The following is a 21,498-nucleotide window of genomic DNA, read 5'->3' on the forward strand; positions in this document are numbered from 1 at the left end:
TCCTAACTATAAAATGGAGATAGTAATCCCTTTCTCTACTGTAGGCCGCTGTAAGGATGAAATAAATTAATGCGTGTAAAATGTTTATACTTTATACACATAGCTCCTGATATCCAGTGATCCTTTCTCACATACCAGTTATTTTCCTGTTTTTGCCCAGAGAGGAAAGGGTCTGGCTGAGACCTTTAACCTCGCCCTCCACCCATAGCAAAGTGGTGGTGGGGGGAACATACTTCCCCCTGTCTCTGGGCGGGTCTCTGACTCAGCTCAGGGCACCCCCCCTCCCCTTGCCCAGCTCCCCAAACCGGTCGGGGCCCTTCTAAAGGGCTCGTTAGAGGGGAGAGGCCCCTATCTCCATTCCTCTCTTCCTTTCAGGATTCCCAGGGTCTGGACATTATACATAGGTGACCAAGGCGCTTGGCCCTCCAGGGGGGAGGAATGGGGGTGCTGGAGGCAGAGTTGGGGGGTCGTCATGCTGGGCTTTCCGAGGGTGGGGCCGGGATGGCCGGATGCCGCGGCTGCGGGCGGGGCAAGCTGGTCGCTCCCTCCTCCCTCGAGAGCTGTTGGACCTGTTGTCCCCATCCACTTCCGGGCTGCTGGGAAGGGGGACAGAGCAGCCTCTCTCTCCTCCCTCTTCTCCAGCCACCTGTCTAGTGGGCAGAAATTGCAGCGCCGGAGCGCAGAAGGGAGCGCGCCGAAGCCTGAGCCGGTGAGGGGGCCAGGGCTTGGGTGGTGGAGGGGGCTGGAGTTCTGGAATCTAGCTCCAGGAGGAGCCGAGGATTCAAGGCCCCTGGTTCGTCCAGAGGGAGACCAGGAGCCCCGACTCCTGGATCCCTCGGTGAGGCGGCAGGGGGCCCGCTCCCTTGCACAGTGGGGTCGGAGCTGAGATTACTGGGCTCCAGAGAGGACGCGGCGGAACCCGACTCCTGAGTCCGCGAAGGAGAAGGTGTTGGGGTCCCTCTAAAGTGGTCCAAGGGATTGTGCGGGGCTGCTGGGAGAGTACAAGGCTCGACACCTGGATAGCAGGGAGAGGCCGGTAGGGGGCGGACTAGGACCCCGGACTCAAATTCTGGTCAAGCCTCCGAGGGAGTGACGCCCTAGGAGCCATCGAACCCCGCCCCTAGAAACTCCAGGCCGAGCCTCAGGAATGCTCAGTCGCCTCCTTTGAACTCTTAGGCCCCGCCTCTGGAGCGCTCTCCAGAGCTTTCGGGCGGGGCCTTGAGCCCTCCTGGGCCCCGCCCCCACGCTACCGGGCCACGCCTCCCGAACTCCAGGCTCCGCCCACCCGACAGGAGTCCGCAGAGGCCATGGAGACACGGAGCAGCCCGGACGAGGGGACCCCGCCGCCCGCGGTCCCCGAGTGCGACGCGGAGGTCCGATCTCAAGGGGCCGCCCAGCCCCGGGAGCTCCCCGAGGACTCCCGCGAGCAGGAGGTGCCCGAGGCCCCAGCAGAGCTTCCGAGCGGCCAAGGGGCTGAGCAGCAGACGGAGGAAGAGGAAGAAGCGGGAGAAGGCAGCAGCACGGAGAGCAGCCGCGATGCGGTGAGGGACCCGGAGGGCGAGAGCCACGGGGGGACCCAGAGAGACAGACCCAAACGGGTGACAGAGACACAGAGAGACAGGTATAGAAAAACCAGATAGACAGAGACCCAGAGACAGGGAGACTGAGAGACAGACCCAAAAGAGTTAGAGACACTGAAAGACCAGAGACAGAGACTCAGAGAGATGGGGATAGAGACACAGACTCAGAAACAAAGATGCTCAGAGAAACAGAAAGAGAGACAGAGAAACCTTGAGAGACGGAGATACTCCAAGGGAGAAAGAGAAATAGCGATTCAGAGACGGAAGACAGATACTGGGTCAGGAAGATGAAGCCCAGATAAAAGGGGGAAAGACTCAAGGAGACCCGGGGGGAGAGAAAGAGATGCAGGACCTTCGAAGACGTGACGCCAAGAGTATGGGAACTGGATAAAGAAAAAGAAACACCATCCTTGTGTCGGCTCTGTGCCCCTGGGCACTGCGAGCCCCTGGGCCACCTCCCGGGGCCGAGCGATCCCTGGACCTGCACCTTCCCCTCCTTGAATTAAAAGAACTTGGTGGTAGAGTTAAACGCCGACTCAGACCGCCTGAGGGGATGTTTGGGATGGAGAACAGACCTATTTAGTGACTGCAGGGGGCGAGTCCTCCCCAATTGACCACGCCCTCTTCTACCGCAGGTGGAGGCTTCGCCTTCCGTTCAGATCCCGGCCACGCCACCCGCAGCCTCTCAGGCTGGGGAAGGGGTGCGAGGGGCGGCGCGGCGGCTTAGAGCCCAGCAGTTGGAGGCACTGACTCGCGTGGCTTTGTTGGAGCAGCGAGTGAGGGAGCTACAGCGTCAGAGGAAGGAACTGAGGATCCAGGTGAGGCTGCAGACCTCTTGGGAATTCTGCCCCCAACTATTGGGGAACCCCGCAGGGCCAGACTCCCGGTCCTTTCCAACTGCGGGAGCCCAGCTCCATCCTCTCTCCGAATCCAGGAGTTCAGATTCACAGGTCCCTCGTTCAGACCCAGGCGTCCGAGCCCCCAGCCCCCTCCTACTCAGACCCAGGCCTCTGGTTCCCAGGCCTTATATTCTCTCCGCAGATGGAGGTGGAGGTGGCCCTGCTTCGGGGTGAACTGACTGGGGAGCGAGTGGCCGTCTGGCGCAAGGAGGAGCAGCTCTGGGAACTGCTGGGGCAGCAGGTGGACTCAGAAAAGGGCGTCCAAGAGCAGCGGGAACAGGTCTGTTTGCCCTGCTGGGTCTTCCTCCTCAGTTTTCTTCCTTGTTGGATAGACATTCCTTGTGGTGCTTCTGGGCCCTGGGCCCTGAGGTTATCCCCATTCCCCAAACGGGGATCCTTGGGCTGGGGGCAGGGCGCGGGGAGTGGGCCTATGCCTCTTCCTGTTTCCCTCCTCCCTCCTTGTCCATGACTTTAGGACCTGACTCACTGCTTCATCTTCCTTTGCCCCATCTCTCTCTGCTCTTTAAATGTCATGTTGTGAAAAACATCAAACCAACAAAGATAGAGGAGTCAGATGGGCTGCCAGGTGGCGTGCTCCCCAGCTTCAGCAGGGATTAATCCTCCGTTCCTGTTTCCTATCCCCCAATTGGCTTCCCTGTCCCTAGTTTTGAAAGCCAATCCCAGACATCATATTGCCTGTAAATGCTTTAGTTCTTATCTTATAGATAAGAACTCCTTTTAAAAAACATTATCCCCATATCATTGTCACACCTGAAGAATTAAAGTTCTTAACACCGTCTCATTTCCAGTCAGTTTTCATGGGTCCGAGGTTGTCTCAAAAACAGCTAACAGTTGGCTGTTTGAATCTGGTCCCCCAAAGGCCAGTATATTGTAGTTGGTGAAATGCCTTGTGTGTATTGTTTCACGTCTAATGGTCCCTGCTTACTGTACTATTTGCTGGAGAAACCAAGTCTTCTGTTCCATGGTCAGTGTGTGACCGGTTGCATGCCTGGGGTGTCCTTTATCTCATTTCTCTTCCTGGAAGCGGATGGTTGGTTAGATGTAGAGGCTGGGTCAAATTCAGATGTGCTGTAGTGCTTCCTGTGTGCTGGGTCAGGGGGACATTGTCTCTGGTCCTCCAGACCTCAGTGAGGTCAGTCTGATCCCTTCGTAATAGTTATTTACCTAAAGGCTTTAACATCCATTGGTGGTCATTGCTTGGACCAGCACTGGCACTATAGGTTGGAAAATGGTAACTTTGTAATTCTATCAAACTCTCTCTTTGCCCTTATATATTGGAATTTCCTGGGGCTGGGTCCTGAGTCTTCGTTTACTTCAAAGAGCCTATATTTCTCCCAGCCCTGATTTCCCTCTCAAAATGTAGACCTACGTGTCCCACTTCCTAGGATACTGGTTCCTAGAAGCTCCTTCCTCCCCCAGGACCTGGGATTCCAGACCCCAGCTCCTCCTCCCTCTAACCCAGGAGTCCAGGCCCCCAGCCCCTCCTCCCTCAGACTCAGGAGTCTGGCCCCTTCTCATTCACCTTATCCAAAGCTGACCTCAGCAACTCCCTTTTCCACACTGTCCCTGTCTCACTGTCCCTTTGGCCACCAGGTCAGAGTCCTGAGCCTCGCTCTGCGTGCCTCCTTATCTCTCACCCCAAGCCTGTCAGTCACCATGTCCTGTTCTTTGTGCTCCCTGAACCTCTCTTTCTAATCTGTCTCCTTTACATCTGCACTGCTCAGACCTCACCTCACTCATTGCTTGGAGGACTCATGAAGGAGCTGGTCTCAACCCCTCAAGCCTACCTCCCAGAGGGATGATTCCACACCTAGATCCTTTCAGTCCTTCTATGACTCCCCGTTGCCCCAGGATAAGGGCTCCTCAGCCTGGTGGGCCAAACCGAATGTGGGTGCACCTTGTCTGCCTTTCCACTGTCGTGTCCCACCTGTGCTCCCCATCTCTTCCCTCTACCCCACCTTCTCCCTTCTTGACCAGAGTTTGTCCCTACACTTCCTGTACTTTTCAACTTCCATTCATTTGCTCCATGCTGTTCCCCTCTATCCAAAATGCCCTTCCAGCCCCCTCTGTCTCCACTAGTCTAAATACTCCCTGTTTTTTGGGGTTTTTTTTTCCGGCCATGCCACACAGCATGTGGGATTTTAGTTCCCTGACCGGGGGTCGAACCCATGCCCCCTGCAATGAAGCATGGGGCCCTAACCACTGAACCGCCAGGGAATTCCCAGATACTCCCTGTTTTTTTGAGACTCACCTTAAAATCCTCACATCCAGGAAGCCTAGGATTACCCCAGTAGAAATTGCTCCCCGCGTTCTGGGTTCCCACAGTCTCTGTGTTTCACTGCCCTGATTGTCCCAGACTGTAACTGGCTGTGTCCCCTGCTGGAGCACAGGGCCCAGGTCAGACCCCCTTCTGGGTCCCCAGTATCAATCACCCAGCCTGGATATATTTTGCACTCATTCCCTCATTCATTTTTTTAACTTATTTAATTGAAATATAGTTGATTTACAATGTTGTGTTAATTTCTGCTGTACAGCAAAGTGATTCAGTTATATGTATATATATATACATTCTTCATCATATGCTTTTCCATTATGGTTTATCACAGTATATTGAATATAGTTCTTTGCGCTATATAGTAGGACCTTGTTGTTTATCGATTCTGTATATAATAGTTTGCATCTGCTAACTCCAGCTCCCAATCTATCCCTCCCCCATCTCCAACCCTGGCAACCACAAGTCTGTTCTCTATGTCGGTGAGTCTGTTTCTGTTTCGTAGATTAGTTCATTTGTGTCATATTTTAGATTCCACATATAAGTGATGTCATATGGTATTTGTCTTTCTCTTTCTGACTTCACTTAGTATGATAATCTCTAGTTCCATTCGTGTTGCTGCAAATGGTATTATTTCATTTTTTAACGGCTGAGTAATATTCCATTGTGTATATATACACCACATCTTCTTTATCCATTCATCTGTCCCCTCATTCATTTCTTAAACAGCTGTTTACTTGACACCTGCCCTGGGTGGGCCTGTGTAAGTGTGAACCAGTCAGACAGGGTCCCTGCCCTCATAGAGCCAACACCCCAGACAGGGAGGGATTTGAGATCTGGCTGGCCTGGCCCCCGCTGGCCTCTGTTTCCCTCCCTGGGCTCAGGCTGAGGCTAAGAGCCTGGTTGTTCATTCAGGAACAGAGGCACCTGAGCCAGGAGCGGGATCGTGTGGAGGGTCTTCGCCAGAGACTCCGGGAGGCCCAGGGGCAGCTCGACTTGCAGCCGGAAGACCAGCGTGAGCGGCTTCTGCAGGGAGTGCAGGAGGTGAGGGTCCACTGGACCCACTCAGGGACCCGGTGTCCAGGCCACTCAGGACCCAGACATCCAGGCCCTCAGTCCTCTGCTTCCCACCCACCTAGTAGCTCGGGCTCCAGCTCCCTAACCCCCAGGACTCTGGAATCTAGATCCTCAGCCCCATCCTCCCTCATTGCCCAGGATTCCCGGCCCCAGCCCACTACCCTCCTGGTTCCTAGGGGTTCAGGCCTCCAGCCTTTTTGTGTTTCCCCCACAGATGAAGGAACAGCTGGATGTGGCCCAGCGTGCCTATGAGGACCTGGAATTCCAGCAGCTGGAGCGGGAGAGCCAGTGGGAGGAGGATTGGGACAGTCCCAGGGCCCGGGCACTGGACCCCAAGGTCCAGGAACTCCAGGCCAGCGTGGTGCAGCACAGGGTGAGTCGGGCTGGGCTAGCCCTGCCTCCCTCGCCGTTGCCCTCTGTCTCCTCTGCTCCCTTCTTTGGCCTCGTGTCTTCCCTGTGTCACGTACTTCAAAATAGTAATGACAGTTGCTGACATTTATTGAGCATCTACCATGTGCTGGTCCTAAATGTTTCACGAGTATTGAGTCATTGAATCCTTACAACAATCCTGGGAGACACGTCTTAATACTTTTTCCCATTTTATAAGTGAAGAAACTCAAGGTCAAGGTGCTCAAGTAATCTTTTCCAAGGTCACTTAGTTCATAAAGGACAGAGCTGGGATCTGAACCCACTAGATCTTCGCCACTAGGCTCCCTGCCTCTCAAGCCCTCATCCCAAATGATGCTCTCACTAGTCCTTTCTGGGGGCTTCACATTCAAGGGTCTGACAAGTCCCAATGGAAAAAGCAACATTTTGACTGTATTTAATACAAAGGTTAAAAAAAAAAAAATACAAAGGTTCCCAGGGTTTTGGCTTAGAAAGTTCTGATGTGGGTCTCCTTTCCCACCTCTATTTCTGGACCTTCTTCCTGTCACTTTCTCTTTTCCCATTTCTGTCTCACGGCTTCTGTCTGTTTCTGTGCTGTTTCTGTCTTGTCTCTGCATCTCTGTCTTTTGGGGTCTGTCTTGGTTCTTTTCTGTATCTCTTCTGGTTTGTCTCTGTCTTTCCCTTTCTTTCTCTCTCTGTTCTTGGCAACGGTGACTTTCTCTGTGTCTCCGTCTCCCTCGGTCTCTGGATTTTGGATCCTCCATCCCTCCAACTCAACTTCAAGTCTCTCTGGACCCCCCCCAAAGGGGAGGAGGACACCACGGAGGTTAAGTCTAAGTCCCCCACCCCCTCCCAGGCACCCAAATGCCAGGGTCTCTGTTACGGGGTGGAACAAGCCCCAAGCTCTCAAGGAGGACCTGATTCTGGGGGAACCAGCCTGGGGACCCTGGGGCAGCTGAGTAACCAGGGCTCTGGGGGTGCCCTGCAGCGCCGGATCCAGGTCTTGGAGGAGCAGCTCAAGTCACTGGGGGAGCAGATGGCAGCTGAGAGCCGGGGGCTGAGCCAGAAGAAGGAGGAGGCCCTTCAGGCCCTGACCCAGGTAAGTTCACCCCAGGCACCTGTCCCACTTGCCTCACTTCCCCCTAGGGCATCCCATTGCCTCCCTGCACCCCAGGTGTCTCCTGGCATCAGGGAGAGCTGCTGGGATGGCCCTTTCCGACCCTGAGGCGTGGCAGCCCTTGATGTCTTGCTGTCCCCTAGGAACGGAGCAGACTTCTCAAGCTTAATTGCCTTCAGGGAACCCCTGGCGAGGACTTCTCTGAGCCCAGCCAGGCCCTCACCAAGGTATGGGGATTTCATGCGACTGTCAGCCCCTTCCTCCCTCAGACCCAGGAGTCCAGGCCCCCTGCCCCCTTCTCCCTTGGGATCCACGATTCTCAACCCCTAATCCCTTTTCCCCCTGGGACGCAGGAGGTCCAGCCTCCAGGTTCCTCAGGGAACCAGACATCTCTGCCCATAGTCCTCCCTCACGAAGACCACGTTTCAGCTCTCTTGGGACCTTGAGCCTTTGTTTTTCCATCCAAGAAATGGGCTGGCTCTGGAGGCTTGGGCCAGAGCATCCTTCCAGTGGCCAGCCACCCCACCTGTTCTCCTGCAGCTCCTGTTCACCCAGAAGACAAATCGCCAGTTGCTGGTTCTCCAGGACCCCACTGCTCACGCTGCCGCCGCCACCTCTTCCTGCCTCTTCTCCATTCACAGCTCCATCCAGGTGCCCCCCCAATGCCTCGTCACCCCGGGTCTCACTGGTAACTGTGGCTTTCTCTGCGGTGCACCTGGGGGAGAGGGAAGGCCGATCAAGTGGTATTAATGTTTATCAGCCTCCAGCTTTATTATTCATTTTCTTTCTTCTGCCTAACACCCCACCCCTCCCCTGGAGAAATGGGACTGTGCCTACCCAGGTGTAAATTTTAAAAGCCACCCAACAGGGCATATTGAGAAGGCCTCCTCCCCCCACCCCACTGGCCCCTGGCTCCCTCCCCAAAAGCAGGGCAGCTACTTGTTTCTTGAATATCCTTTCCTCCAGATCTTCTTAAAGCCGGGGATCCCAGCTTATTAGTGGGTTAAAACATTTATTGAGTATGTTGCTACCAACTTTTTTTTAAATATTTATTTATCTATCTATCAATCTATTTATTTATTTATTTTGGCTGCGCTGGGTCTTAGTTGTGGCCCACGGGATATTTGTTGCAGAATGTGAGATCTTTTTTAGTTGTGGCATGAGGACTGTTAGTTGCGGCATGCGGGATCTAGTTCCCCGACCAGGGATGAAACCCAGGGATGGAACCTGGGCCCCCAGCATTGGGAGTGTGGAGTGTCACCCACTGGACCACCAAGGAAGTCCGGCTACCACCTTTTAAAATGAAATAGAGTAGACAGTGGCAGAGTGCTATGTGTGAGGTAGGGGTGAATAGTCAATGAAAAGAGTTTTGTTTCAGTCATGTGGATAGGGGGCCAGCGCTTAGAAATTGGGAGCTCTTTTTCTATCATGTAAATGTTTTTTTCAGAAACATGTCTATTAGCTACTAGTTGGCTTTTATTTTCTAGCTTAAGACTCTGTCGTGGAGATTGTTTTCCACTGAGACATTTAGAGCTGCTGTTTCCTTTTCAATGGCTCTGTAATAATGATATAAACAATAACAACCATAATGACAGTTAACATTTGTGGAGTCTTCATAGCATGCCAGGCACTGTTTTAAATGCCTCACGTGGATTCACTCATTTAGTCTTTGCAACAACCCTACAAGTTGGGTTCTTCTTTCCATTTTATAGATGAAGAAACTGAGGCAGAAAGGGGAAGTTTCTTAACCAGCTAGTATGCGGCAGAGCTGGGATTTGAACCCAGGCACTCTGTTTTCAGAGCCTATGCTCTGAACCACTCTGAGCTTCTGTGTGGCACACACTTCTACGTGGAGGCACTGAGCCAGCCCTCCCTCTGAGGACAGTGATTGGAGTTTTTTTGCAGTTTAAGCAATGCTGTTAGGAAGATCCATGTATGTGTGTCTTTGTACCCACAATAATAATAACAAATTAATATCAATTATTATCTAATTAATGTTGTCTGTTATAATATTTAATTGTTTCTATTGTCTAATATAATATGCAACATTATCTTATTAATTAATATTAACAATATTCATATTAATATTAATTTTAAGAGCTTAACGTAGGCCAGGATCTGCTCAAAACCATCTTATGCCTTCGAGCCACATGAAGTTGCTATTATTTGGAGGTGAGAAACAGTCAAATACTGACAGTTTGAAGTGCTTCAACCTCATATATATTATATTATTATATACTAATATTATATTATATAATTATTGTTTCATGGATATACAATTCAATAATATACGTTACATATTCATGAAATTTTATGTATATATAATTTTATTTTTTGCTCAGAAGAACCTGCAGAAGTAGGTCTTGTTATTATCTGGGTAAAGGGTTAGCAGAGCTTTTGTAACTTTCTAGCTGGAAGCTTGATAAAGGTGGACGGTCAGCTGTGTTGCCAGGCAACGTGACTTAGGGTAAATATGACCCTTATAAGTAAATTGCATATCTATAAATACTTGGTGGGAAGCTGGGTCCATTCCTATAGAGGTGTTACCTGAGTCATTGGCTCCTGTGTACATGGAACTTCTAAGGCCAGGTGGACCCTATACCCACCGGCGTGGATCCCACACCCACCTTGCACCTGGGTGTCACCTGGGGGCCAGACACTGACCCCTGGACGCTGGTGGCCGTGCTGGGCACTCTTTTGTGTGTTTTGCATGAGGTCACTCGTTGAATCCTTGCATCAGCCCTGGCAGGGCAGCGGGACGTTGCTCACTTTACAGAGGGGGAATCTCCCCGAGAAGAGCCGTGACTTACCAAAGTCACACACCCAGCTAAGCAGCAGAGCTTAGGTTTGAAGCCAGGCTGCCTGTTTCCACAGCCTGTGCCTTTCGGGAGATGAGGATTTCTCAGGGATCCTTCAGAACCTAAGTGGGTGACTGGTTAGCACCAGCTCAGAGGGAGCGACCGGGGACCTCGGGATACATGAGGAGCCCAGGGAGTGTTTATTTACTCAGCCAGATAAACCGTAAACAAGTGGATAAATGAATGCAGGGATTAACAAATGACTCCTCCTTGCCCCTTCCTCTCTCTCCCTCCAAGTCCTATTAAATCCTTCTCAAATTCTATACCTTCTTGCCAGGATCATGTGATGACTAAGAGTACCTTGGGTTCCAGTACCTGTTCTGCCACTTCCTAGCTGGCTGACCTTAGAGACAGCTCTGTGCCTCAATTTACTTAGCTGCAAAATGGGAATAATAACAGCATTCATTGGTTAATGCATTAAAACTCTTAGTGTGATTGATGCCTGGCACATAACAGGTGCTCAGTAATGTGGGCACCTGTTGCTGTGATTAGAGTTATATTGATTGGTATTATTGTAATTTTATCACTCTTATTCCACCCACTCCCACCCTCGTCTCTGGTTTTAGTGACCCTATACCAGCCTCCTCACCGGTTTTCTCTATTTTAGTTTTTGTCTCCCAATAATTTATTCCCCAAACAACAGCCAGAGTGATCTTCATCCCTCCTACTTCAGCCCTTCCCACCAAAAGCCTTCCATGATTCCCCCAGTCTCCTCACCATGGCCCACAAGTCCCTGTGTGGTCTGACCCCTGCCCACCTCTCACCATCCCCCTCCCTGTACTGACTGCTCAGCTGTAGGAGCACTGACCCACCAGCACTCCATACTTGTTCCTGCCTCAGGGCCTTTGCACTTGCTGATCCTGCCACCTGGAACACCCTTCCCCTCAGTCTCCCCTGGCCAACTTTTTTTTTTTTGGCCCCACCACAGGGCTTGTGAGATCTTAGTTCCCTGACTAGGGATCGAACCCAGGCCCTTGGCAATGAAAGCCCAGAGTCCTAACCGCTGGACTCTCAGGGAGTTTCCCCTGGCCAGCTCTTATCTTTTGGGCCTTAGGTCCAGCGTTCAGAAGGCTGTTCCTGGTCTTCCAGTTGGAAGGTGATCCTTTTTTATATCACCGTTTTATAACACACTCTTCACTCACAGCAATTTCTGATGATACACTTATTTATATGATGGCTCATTCAGTTCCTACAATGTGAGCGCCATGGAGACAAGGCTTGGGTCTCTCTTACCCACCTTTTCCCTCAGTGCCAACAATCTAAGGTCTCTCGGCTGGGGAATGCTGGGAATATCAGTTGAAGGAAGGAAAGAGTGAAGAACCACAGGAACTTGGGACTCGGTTTCCTCTTTGTGAAGCAGAGCGAAACTTTCCCGACTCCCAGGGCTTTTATAAGCTGAAATGGTCTTCCGAGGGCCAAGTACACTGTTAGGCACTTGATAAATGTTAGTCACTATTCTAAAAAACGTTTTAAAATAATACGAATCTAGAAAATCACATCCAGGGGGTCCCTGGCGGTCCAGTGGTTAGGACTCTGAGCTTCTACTGGAGGGGAACTGAGATCCCACATGCCGGGTGGTGCAGCCAGAAAAAAAAAAGAGGGACTTGCCTTCATTAATTATTTGGTTACCCAGGGATATGGTTTTTGTAAGACATGCAGGGAAAATGCTTAATGGTTTCACTTCATTCTCCTGTCTTCAGAATAGAGTTGGTTCTCCTGCATCCTCCAAGGTGACCAATGCAATTTTTATTTTAGTATTATTATTAACTTGTGGATTACATATATTTGAGCAGTGAGTATCCCTACTGGTGTTCAAATTATGCCACTTATTTATTTTTATTATCCACACAGAGTTTTTGCTCTTTTTTTCTTTAAGAAATTATTTCAGTTTTCTGTCTTGATTACTCTCAAATAATTTTGTTTTCATTTTTTGGTAGTTTTTTTTAATTTTGAAATGATTTAAGACTTACAGAAATTGCAGGAATAGTAGAAAGAATTCCTGCATACCTGTCACCCAGATTCTGTGATTAACGTTTTACCACATTGGACATTTGCTTTCTTATTCTCTCTCTGTACACACCCACCCACATACACACACACAGTTTATTTTTCTTTTCTGAAGCATGATTCCTCTTTACCCCTAAATACTTCTACTTTTATTACCTAAGGTCAAGGCCATTCTCGTACATAACAACAGTACAGCGATCACATTCAGAAGCTACCCTTGAGACAATATTATTCAAGTCCACAGATGTGATTCATACTTTTGCCAATTGTCCCACAAATTTTTTTTTAAGCAAAAAACAAAAAAAGAAAAAAAAATTTTTTCTGATCTAGGAACACAGGTTGCATTTGGTTATCATGTTTATTATTATTTTTTGAACTAATATTCCTTTTGTTCCAAGTTCAAAGGTCATGGGAGGAGAGTCAGAGAAAAGACCTTTCCCACCATTGTTTTCATCCACACAGTTCACCTCCCAGGGGTGGCCAGGGTTACTAGTGTCTCCCGTCTTCCCAGAGATCCTCTGTATTTAAACAGTCATGTATATACTTTCCCCCTCTTTTTGCTTTTGTTTTTGCGGTACGCGGGCCTCTCACTGTTGTGGCCTCTCCCGTTGCGGAGCACAGGCTCCGGACGCGCAGGCTCAGCGGCCATGGCTCACGGGCGCAGCCGCTCCGAGGCTTGTGGCATCTTCCCGGACCGGGGCACGAACCCGCGTCCCCTGCATCAGCAGGCGGACTCTCAACCACTGTGCCACCAGGGAAGCCCTGTTATTCTGTCTGATATAAACAGCATCCTCCTCCTTTTTATATGCTTTGGAGTTTTCCTCCATGCAGATGATCCCTAGTTTATCCCTGCCTCCTTTTGACGGGCACTTAGGCGGTCTCCGGGCATCTTTGGGGATTAACCTTGAAATCAGGTCATTTTGCACATGTCTGAGTGTCTCCACATAGTCCTAGAAGTGGAATTGGGGCTCAAAGTTACCTATGCATTTGTCATTTTGATTTTCTTTTCTGTTTTTGTTTGTTTTTCTTTTCCTTTTCTTTTTTTTTTTCATTGACTTTAAAAAAGGAGCCAAACTGGCCTCCATAACGGTTGTTGCAATAAAACGGCCCCCAGCATTGTGGGAGCACACCTGGGTTTTGCACACTCCCATCAACACTGCGGGCTTTTGGGGTTTTCTTTAACAGTTTTATCGAGGTATATAGTTCACCCATGCTACAATTCACCCGTTTAAAGCGTACAACTCAGGGGTTTTTAGTCACCGAGTTGTGCAGCCATCACCACAATCAATTTGAGAACATAGTCATTATCCCTAAAGAAACCTCATACCCTTTAGCCATCACCCCTCAGTTCCCCTCTCCTCCCAGGCCCTGGAAACCGCTAACCCGCTTCCTGTCTCCCTGGATCTGCCCGTTCTGGACGTTACACTGTGTGGTCCTTTGTAACTGGCTGCTTTCACTCAGCATCACGTTTGCAGTGGCTTTTTGATCTGTGCCCGTGAGACGGTGGTTTTACTTGGCAGTTCTCCAGCTTCATGGTGGAGCCTGAGCATCTTTTCTTGTGTGCGTGGGCGTTGTGTGTTTTCAGGGCTCCATTGGCCTCCAGGGGACTGGAAGCCTGCCCCGGAAGAGGGGAGAGAGAGTGAGCCAGAGGGGATCCCCCCGGCCCCTGTCCTTCTATTGTACTGGTGAGTACGTACCCCTCCCCTGCGTAGGCTCTTCCCCCGTTAACCACCCTCCTGCAGCACAGGATGGAGGAACCTGGTTGCCTCTGTTGGGGTAGAGGTGGGGGGGCTTAGACACGGGAGCATCCCAGCCCCCCAGCCCTTTTCCCCGCAGGAGCCCTGGAGGCCTCGGCCCTCCCGCCCTCAGCCAGAGACTCCGGGAGACACCCCCTCTATCAGCTGCTGAACTGTGGCCCCAGAAATAGGTGAGACATCAGGGAGAAGGTGGGGAGATGGGGGGAAGAAGTCGGGCTGCTGTAACCTGCGCGTCTCTGTTCTCTGCTCCCAGTTGTGGGGCCCTCCACCCGGACATTGCCCGTATGGAACACCTCCTGCAGCAGGCTGTGGCAGAGAGGGAGCGGCTGCTCCAGGCCAGGGTGAGACGGCAGCCCCTCCCTCCTCCCTCAGCCCCAGGATCCAGACCCCCGGCCCCTCCCCTCTCAGACCCAGGATCCAGGCCCCCGGCCCCTCCCCGCTTAGACCCAGGATCCAGACCCCTGTCCCCTCCTCCTTCAGACCCAGGAGTCCAGGCCCCTGACCCCTCCTCCCTCAGGACCCAGGAACCCAGTACGTTTTTCCCACTTATTATTGGTTAGCATTCTCGTTGATGTTTTCTTTCTGCACTCACAGGAAGGGACAAGAAGGAGCACGGAAGGTGCCTCAGACCCCCCTGTACCTGCTATCATGGTCAGTCCCACCCCTAACCCTCCCCAACCACTACTCCCCTGGTCTGTCTTGCTACCCTGGCCTCTGCCCTGTCTTATCTCACCCTGTCAGTCTCCTCCAATGGCACAGGAAGGTATCCTGGGCTTGGCAAGTGGAAAGGGAACTCGAAAGGCCTAGTTCCTGTTCCCATCAGGGTCGTCTGTATTCGTGGCGTGTCCTCGGGTGACACGCTCCATTCTCTGTGCCTGGGTCCCCTCTTCTGTAAGTGGGTGCCGGTGTCAGAGAGTCAGCAGTTGCCGCAGAATGAGGGTAACCATGTGCTGGGGCTTTCAAATATTATTTGAATTTTTGTTTTATTTATTTGATTCTTTTAAAAAACTTCTGATTATAGAAATATTCAAGCATATTCAAAGGTAATAAACCTCCATGTACCCCCCCACCACGCAGCTCTAGTGATCATCAATGTTGAATCTTGTTTTACTTACCAACTTTGTTGTACTGAATCCTCACCTAATTCCCACTCTGCAGTGGAATATTTTAAAGCAAATTCCAGACATTTCATTCATATCTCACTATGTATCTCCAATAGATAAGGGTTGTTTTTAACATAACAAAAATTCCACTGTCATAGTTTATGAGATTATTAATAATTCTGCAACTTTCTGATACATGATCCGTATTCACATTTCCCTAATTGTCTCCAAAATGTCTTTTTATAGTTGGTTATTTGAACCTGGACCCAAACAAAGTATGCACACTGCATTTAGTTAAAATGTCTTTTAAAACCCTGAGATAGAGTCCTCCCTCCCTGCTTTAAAAAATGCCATTAATTTGTGGGAAAAGTCACTTATCCTGTAGAATTTCTCACACTCTGGATTTAGCTGACAGCTCCTTATTAAAATTTTATTTCTACCTACACTAAGAACATGAATACCTTTTGTTATAACAGACACTTCAGAATTGGGGAAAGTGAAGTTCCCCTCATCTTACCTCCGGAAGTGCAGGTGTTTTCTATCGCGGAGAAGCGTTCAAATCTTTTTTTTTAATACTTTCCTACATACACCGATCAAACCATATTTGGTGAATTTATTTTCCTTGTAATCGAGCACATCATTCCCAACCTGCTTTTGGTTCTCTCAACCATTTGGCATATTCTTATTCCTTTCAACCCAGTATTTACAGAGGGCCTACTGCGTGGTAGGCCCTGGGTTATATAGCAGTGGCCAGAGTGACAATCCCTGCCCTTGGAGAAGCTGGCGTGTAGCAGGGGAGAGAGACAAAAAGCAGCATCAGTAAGTAAAATCAGTAGCACGTCAGGTGCTGATAAGAGTTCAGGAATAAAATAAATTGGGAAGGGCAGTGGGGCCTTCTGGTTTCAGGCATAAGCTCTACCTCATTAAAAATGAAGCACTCCTGCTGTGTAGCATCATCATTTATTAAACGGTTCCCTGTTGACTGCACTGTCCCCCCCACCCCACCCCCTTACGGCTCAAGCTGCCTTCTCGTGCCCGTGAGCAAGTGTGTCTCCGGGATTCGCACCTGGAAGTGGAATCACCAGGTCAGGGAGCCTGACAGCAGCGAGCTCATCCGTGAAACAGCCCCATGTGGAGGGTGCTGTGATCACCGCCGAGTTTCAGTGTAGTTTCAGTGTAGGGAAACTGAGGCTCCGAGAGGGGCAGGCGTTCCATGGAGGTGACACGGGTGGGCAGTGGGGGAGCTGACAGTCCCAAGCCCATCCCTGCTGTCCTGGATTGGGGCCCGGCTCCACCACATCCTACCTGGGTGACCTTGATGAGTCAGTTCCTCTCTAGGAGCCTCAGTTTCCTCGTCTGTCAAATGGGGGCAATAACGGGTTGTTTTGGAGAGGCAACAAGGTGATCACTTGGCATAGTGCCAGCCACAGAGTGGGACCTTCCATACGTGGTGATCAGTAGTGTTACCGTGTGGCTTTGGTGAGATGACCCAGTGGGTGCCTCACTGCTGTGGCCTCTCCCGTTGCGGAGCACAGGCTCCGGACGCGCAGGCTCAGCGGCCACGGCTCACAGGCCCAGCCGCTCCGCGGCACGTGGGATCCTCCCGGACCGGGGCACGAACCCACGTCCCCCGCATCGGCAGGCGGACTCTCAACCACTGCACCACCAGGGTAGCCCTGGTGGGTTCCCTTTTAACCACCCCTTCCCCTCCTGTGCATTCCCCGGCTCCTCCCCATTTCCCCTCCTCCTCATTCTCCCCTGTCTCCATCCAATGAGTCTCACCTCTGTTTCTCATCCATTCTTGCTTTGGCCTTGCTTCAGTGTTTTCAGCCCTTGATACTCAGAGTGTGGTCCACGGACCAGCAGCATCGGCGTCCCTGTTCCCTGGGAGCTTGTTAGACGTGCAGAACCTCACCCTCACCCCAGACCCCCACCCCGGAATGACTGAATCCCAGGCTGCATTTTAACAAAATCCCTAGGGGGTCCCCTTGCATGCTGAAGTCTGAGGCCTCAGTTTGACCACAGAGATCATACCATTCTTTGCAGGGATCATTTGGGAAGAATAGGTATGATCAGGCTGGGCCTTGTAACAGTAGACACTTTGATCACCTTCATTCTTCTCCCCTTTATGGCCTCCTGAGATGACACTCTGCCTGGGGAGTCCTGGCTCGTCAGCTCTGGCTGTGTGACTTGGGCCTAGTGACTTAACCTCTCGGAGTCTTGGTTTCCACATCTGTAAAATGGGGACAATGATGTACTTACCCCTTGAAGAGTGTTTGAGAGGACACAGATTATACCTATAAAGTGTTTTGTTAGCACAGGTAATAATCAGTAATTTCATCACAACAAGAATAATAACAATAATAATAATGATGGAAACAGTGCTCTCATTTATTGATCACTCACTGTCTGGTCCCTGTTTTACAGAGACAGTAGATGAGGGTCCCACCAGGGTCCATCACTTCTCTAACACATCTCCGGTGTTTCAGGGTAAGCGCTAGGGTCAGGAAGACCTGAGTTTGCCACCCAGCTCTGCTCTTCGAAGCTCTGTGTGACCTCGGGTGGATTATTTTCTCTCTGTACTTCAGTGTGCTCATCTGAAAAATGGGGCTCATAGTAGCCCTGACCCGAGGGTGGCCGTGGGGAGTCAAGGAACGGATGCTGGTAAAGCCCTGGGCAGAGTGTCAGTTCATCGCTTTAGCTGTTGGAAATATCATCTTGATCGTCATTGTTAATGAAAGGCTGTGCTGGGCCTTATACTCGAGCTACTCTGACCAGCACCCCTCGGGGGCGTCCAGGCTGCAGGACCTGCCCCCCCACCCCATGAAGTCACTGCCCCCTTCTCTTGCTTTCCCAGGCCCCGCCCACAGCCCCATCCCGCCCTCCTGGCCCTCGGGTCTTGGATCTCCGGCAACACCTGGAACGCTGGGGCCACAACCCGGAAAGCTGCCCGCACATACGGGTGTCTGGGGGCTACTGCCGCGGACCCCTGGTGAAGATGGGAGGCCGCATCAAGACCTGGAGGAAGCGGTGGTTCTGCTTTGACCGCCAGGCCCGCCGCCTGGCCTACTACACGGGTAAGCCCACCCTGGCTGCCTTGGGACCCGGGCCCCCAGGCCCCTGGAAGAAACCACAACAGACTTTCACCCCAGAAACCTAGGCGTCCCACCCTCAGCCCCCTTCTCTCTCAGGCCCACGAGTCTGGATCCCCAGCCCCTTTCCCCTTTAGTGAGCCAGCCCTCCTCAGTAACGTGGGTAACAGTTTTGTACCACTCTGGCTCCCCAGACCCCATTTTCCTAAGGTGCCCTAGAGGAGCATTGCCCGTGCCCAGCCCACAAATCTAGGTTCCAGGCCCCTCCTCCTTCCTCTCTAGGAGAATCAATGATGCTGAATCTCTCCTTGAGTCCCTGCCCTTCTCAGGGGCCAAGGCACTAGGGGACCTAGGATTCCAACTCCCCAGACCTCATTCTCCGGTCTTGTCCAGTCACCACACCAGTCTCCCTCCTAGTCTCCCGTCAACATGCACTCACCTCCCAACCACAGTACTTTAGGGACCTACAGACTCTGCCACCATGTTCCTCACCCCCACCCCAGTCTCGGGACTTGGGCCCAGTGACTCCCCTGCTCCCCCCACCATACACACCTCTCACTGGCTCTGTTTCTCCCTCACCTCCCTCCATCAGACAAAGAACAGACCAAGCTCAAAGGCGTCATCTACTTCCAGGCCATCGAGGAAGTCTACTACGACCACTTACGCTGTGCCTTCAAGGTGAAGCCCCTGCTTGGTGCTGCTCTGCCCTCCTGGTTGGAGCCCCGGCTGTCAAGCCTGATCTTATCCCTGGGAAAGGCCACCCACAGCCCCTACTCCATCCAGTGGTACTCCATCCAGCACAGGAAACCAACAGATCATTTCACTGCAGGGACCAAAAATCAAGAGCTTAGTCTTTGGCTCTCAGCCCACTGATATTTTTCTTGGAACAAAAGTTTTAGAGCAGAAATTTGGCAAACGCAGATGCCAAGTTGAGAATAAATGTCTGAATTGGGCAGGGTGAGGACTGAGGCAGCCTGGGAGCATCTAAAGGAGACGATCATTCGTTAGCATCTGCCCATCATTGCCAAATGGTGATGGGCCCCATGGTGTCATATCATATTTATTTTTCCCCAGAGAACGCAGGAATTGGGACTTCTATAAAAATAAAAGTGCAAAAAAATAAAAATAAGTAAAAAATAAAAGTGCAGTGCCAGAAACTGATACAATGTTTAGAAAGCTCTGGAGAGCAACTGTGGCTTTTTAGAGCTTAGTCTGGAATCCGAGCTGTGGGACATCAGGAAAGTGACTTCCATTCTCCAGCCTTAGTTTTCTCACCTGCAGAATCGGCACTCTTCAGCCCATTTCTTCAGAGCTGAGAAGGTTAGAAACAGATAATGGACGTAAAGGATTTACCTAATTCAGGGTTGGCAACTCGGTGCTCAGTAAATAGGTTGTAGACGCTAGGATTTTCCCAGTTACAAACCAGGGGGACCTAGATTTTGGGGGGAGGGGAAATTTGAGTGTCTGTATTTATTTCTAATATAGGAGAAGGTAGGCTGGGGGATTGGGACATGGGTCCGTACTCTTTTTTTTTCTTTTCTTTTTTCGGTACGCGGGCCTCTCACTGTTGTGGCCTCTCCCATTGCGGAGCACAGGCTCCGGACGCGCAGGCTCAGCGGCCATGGCTCACGGGCGCAGCCGCTCCGCGGCATGTGGGATCTTCCCGGACCGGGGCACGAACTCGTGTGCCCTGCATCGGCAGGCGGACTCTCAACCACTGCGCCACCAGGGAAGCCCCCATCCTCTTTTTGAATTCCTCTTGCTCCCATAATTCTAAGCGCCTTCCTGTGTTAATTCATTTAATCCTCATAACCCAACGAAGTAGGTAGCATCATTTAGGAAGACAGATGGGGAAACGTTCAGGGAGTGTAAATAACGTGCCCAACCCCACAAAGCCTATAAATAGCAAGGCTGGGATTCCAACTAGGGTGGACTCATAACCATCTCCACTCCGCTTCTTATTCCAGAGCCCGAACCCTCGCCTAACGTTCTGTGTCAAAACCTACGAACGCCTTTTCTACATGGCAGCGCCAAGCCCAGAAGCCATGCGCATCTGGATGGACGTCATCGTGACAGCGGCTGACGAGAACCACGACCCCTGAGTGAACATACCCTCTCAGGGGGACATCCCAGCGAGGCTCTGCCCCGCACGCGCTGCCTCGAAGCCACGCCCACTGCTGGAAATCCTGGGCCAGCCCCTTTGGAACTCTCCCGGGAATTTTGTGGGCTCGGCGGTTCGGCAGGTCTGAGCTGCGCAGTTCTGGGCTGCAGGTGTCTTCCCGGACCGGAAGCCAGCCGCTGAGGCTCTGCCCTGGGTGGGAGGAAGATTGCGGGGGCGGGAAGGAACTATTTATTGGTGCTCCTGTGATACTGAATTAAACTTGGAGGAAAAACAGTGGTTATTGCTGAGGTTCCCAGCACAGGCGTACGGGGCCCCTCGACCCCTAGGCAGGACATCTGAATTACGGGTACCTCGGAGACCATGCATCCTTTAGCTGTTCTACCCTTTAGGAATGGAGACCTTCAACACCAACGTCATGGCCGGGAGGGGCGGGGGTGTGGGGAGGCATGCGTCCTTAGTCTTGTGGCAATTTTGTTTTTTCAGTTTGTGGGCCCGCCTGCTTCCACCCTTTTGGACGTGCCTGGGCTATTGGCAATTTCTAGGAACTCCTAGGCTCCTGCCCTGCAGGCCGTGACATATGTTATTCCCTCTGCCCTTCCCTTAACCACCTAGCTCCTTATTCTTCGCGTCTTAATTGGGATGTCCCCTCCTTCAGGAAGCCCTTCCTGACTCCCTCAGCTGGATCAGGTACCCCCCTTTGAGCCCTCCTGTCCCATTCCTGAACATCGTGGGTCATCGCTGGTGATGGATCTATGTCCTGACGGACTGGGAGCTCCCTGAGGGCAGAGCCAGGGCTGTCCTGGTCATGGCTGTGTCCCCAGCACCAGAGGGCACATTTCATCCCATGAAAGTGGAAAAAAAAAAAAAAAAGCTATCCTTTCACCTGTGGGTCTTTATGTAACGTTCCCTTTGCTAAGTCACCTTTCCCCACTCCACCCTACTCGTCATTTAGGTCATAGCTCAGATGTTTCCTTCTCCAGGAAGCCTTCCCTGATTCTCCTGGCTGAGTCAGATGCTCCCTCTGGGCTTCCCATCCCAGCCTTGATCACTCTGCCTGCTCCTTCCCCATCATGGCTTTGACTACTCTGGGTCATCCGTGTGTTTGATGGGTGTGTTTCCCGTGCTGGGCGGGAGCCCCAGGAGGCAGGGGTTGGGCTATTTCCATCACTACTGAGTGCTTGGCACACAGCAAATGGCCTGTAGGCA

General features: G+C 51.4%; 1 protein-coding gene across 3 annotated transcripts; it reads left to right on the plus strand.

Annotated features, from left to right (window-relative positions):
• The first annotated feature begins 601 nt into the window (after positions 1-601).
• Positions 602-20,549, plus strand: PHLDB3 (pleckstrin homology like domain family B member 3). 3 transcript variants are annotated; one of them, XM_082677880.1, is made up of 16 exons: positions 602-709; positions 1,293-1,541; positions 2,216-2,398; positions 2,622-2,759; positions 5,688-5,816; positions 6,064-6,222; positions 7,225-7,335; positions 7,497-7,580; positions 7,894-8,004; positions 13,804-13,903; positions 14,040-14,145; positions 14,229-14,316; positions 14,570-14,626; positions 17,936-18,155; positions 18,763-18,848; positions 20,138-20,549. In XM_082677880.1, exons 2-16 carry the CDS (start codon positions 1,308-1,310, stop codon positions 20,270-20,272), a joined length of 1,941 nt encoding a protein of 646 aa, XP_082534006.1. In that variant the 5' UTR covers positions 602-709; positions 1,293-1,307; the 3' UTR covers positions 20,273-20,549. The 3 variants fall into 3 exon arrangements, with proteins under 3 accessions (XP_082534006.1, XP_082534005.1, XP_082534007.1); XM_082677879.1 differs by having other exon boundaries at positions 19,766-20,279; XM_082677881.1 differs by lacking the exon at positions 13,804-13,903 and having other exon boundaries at positions 14,066-14,145; positions 19,766-20,279.
• The last annotated feature ends 949 nt before the right edge of the window (positions 20,550-21,498 follow it).

This window comes from Grampus griseus, assembly GCF_964374135.1.
Source record: "Grampus griseus genome assembly, chromosome: 19".
NCBI lineage: Eukaryota > Metazoa > Chordata > Mammalia > Artiodactyla > Delphinidae > Grampus > Grampus griseus.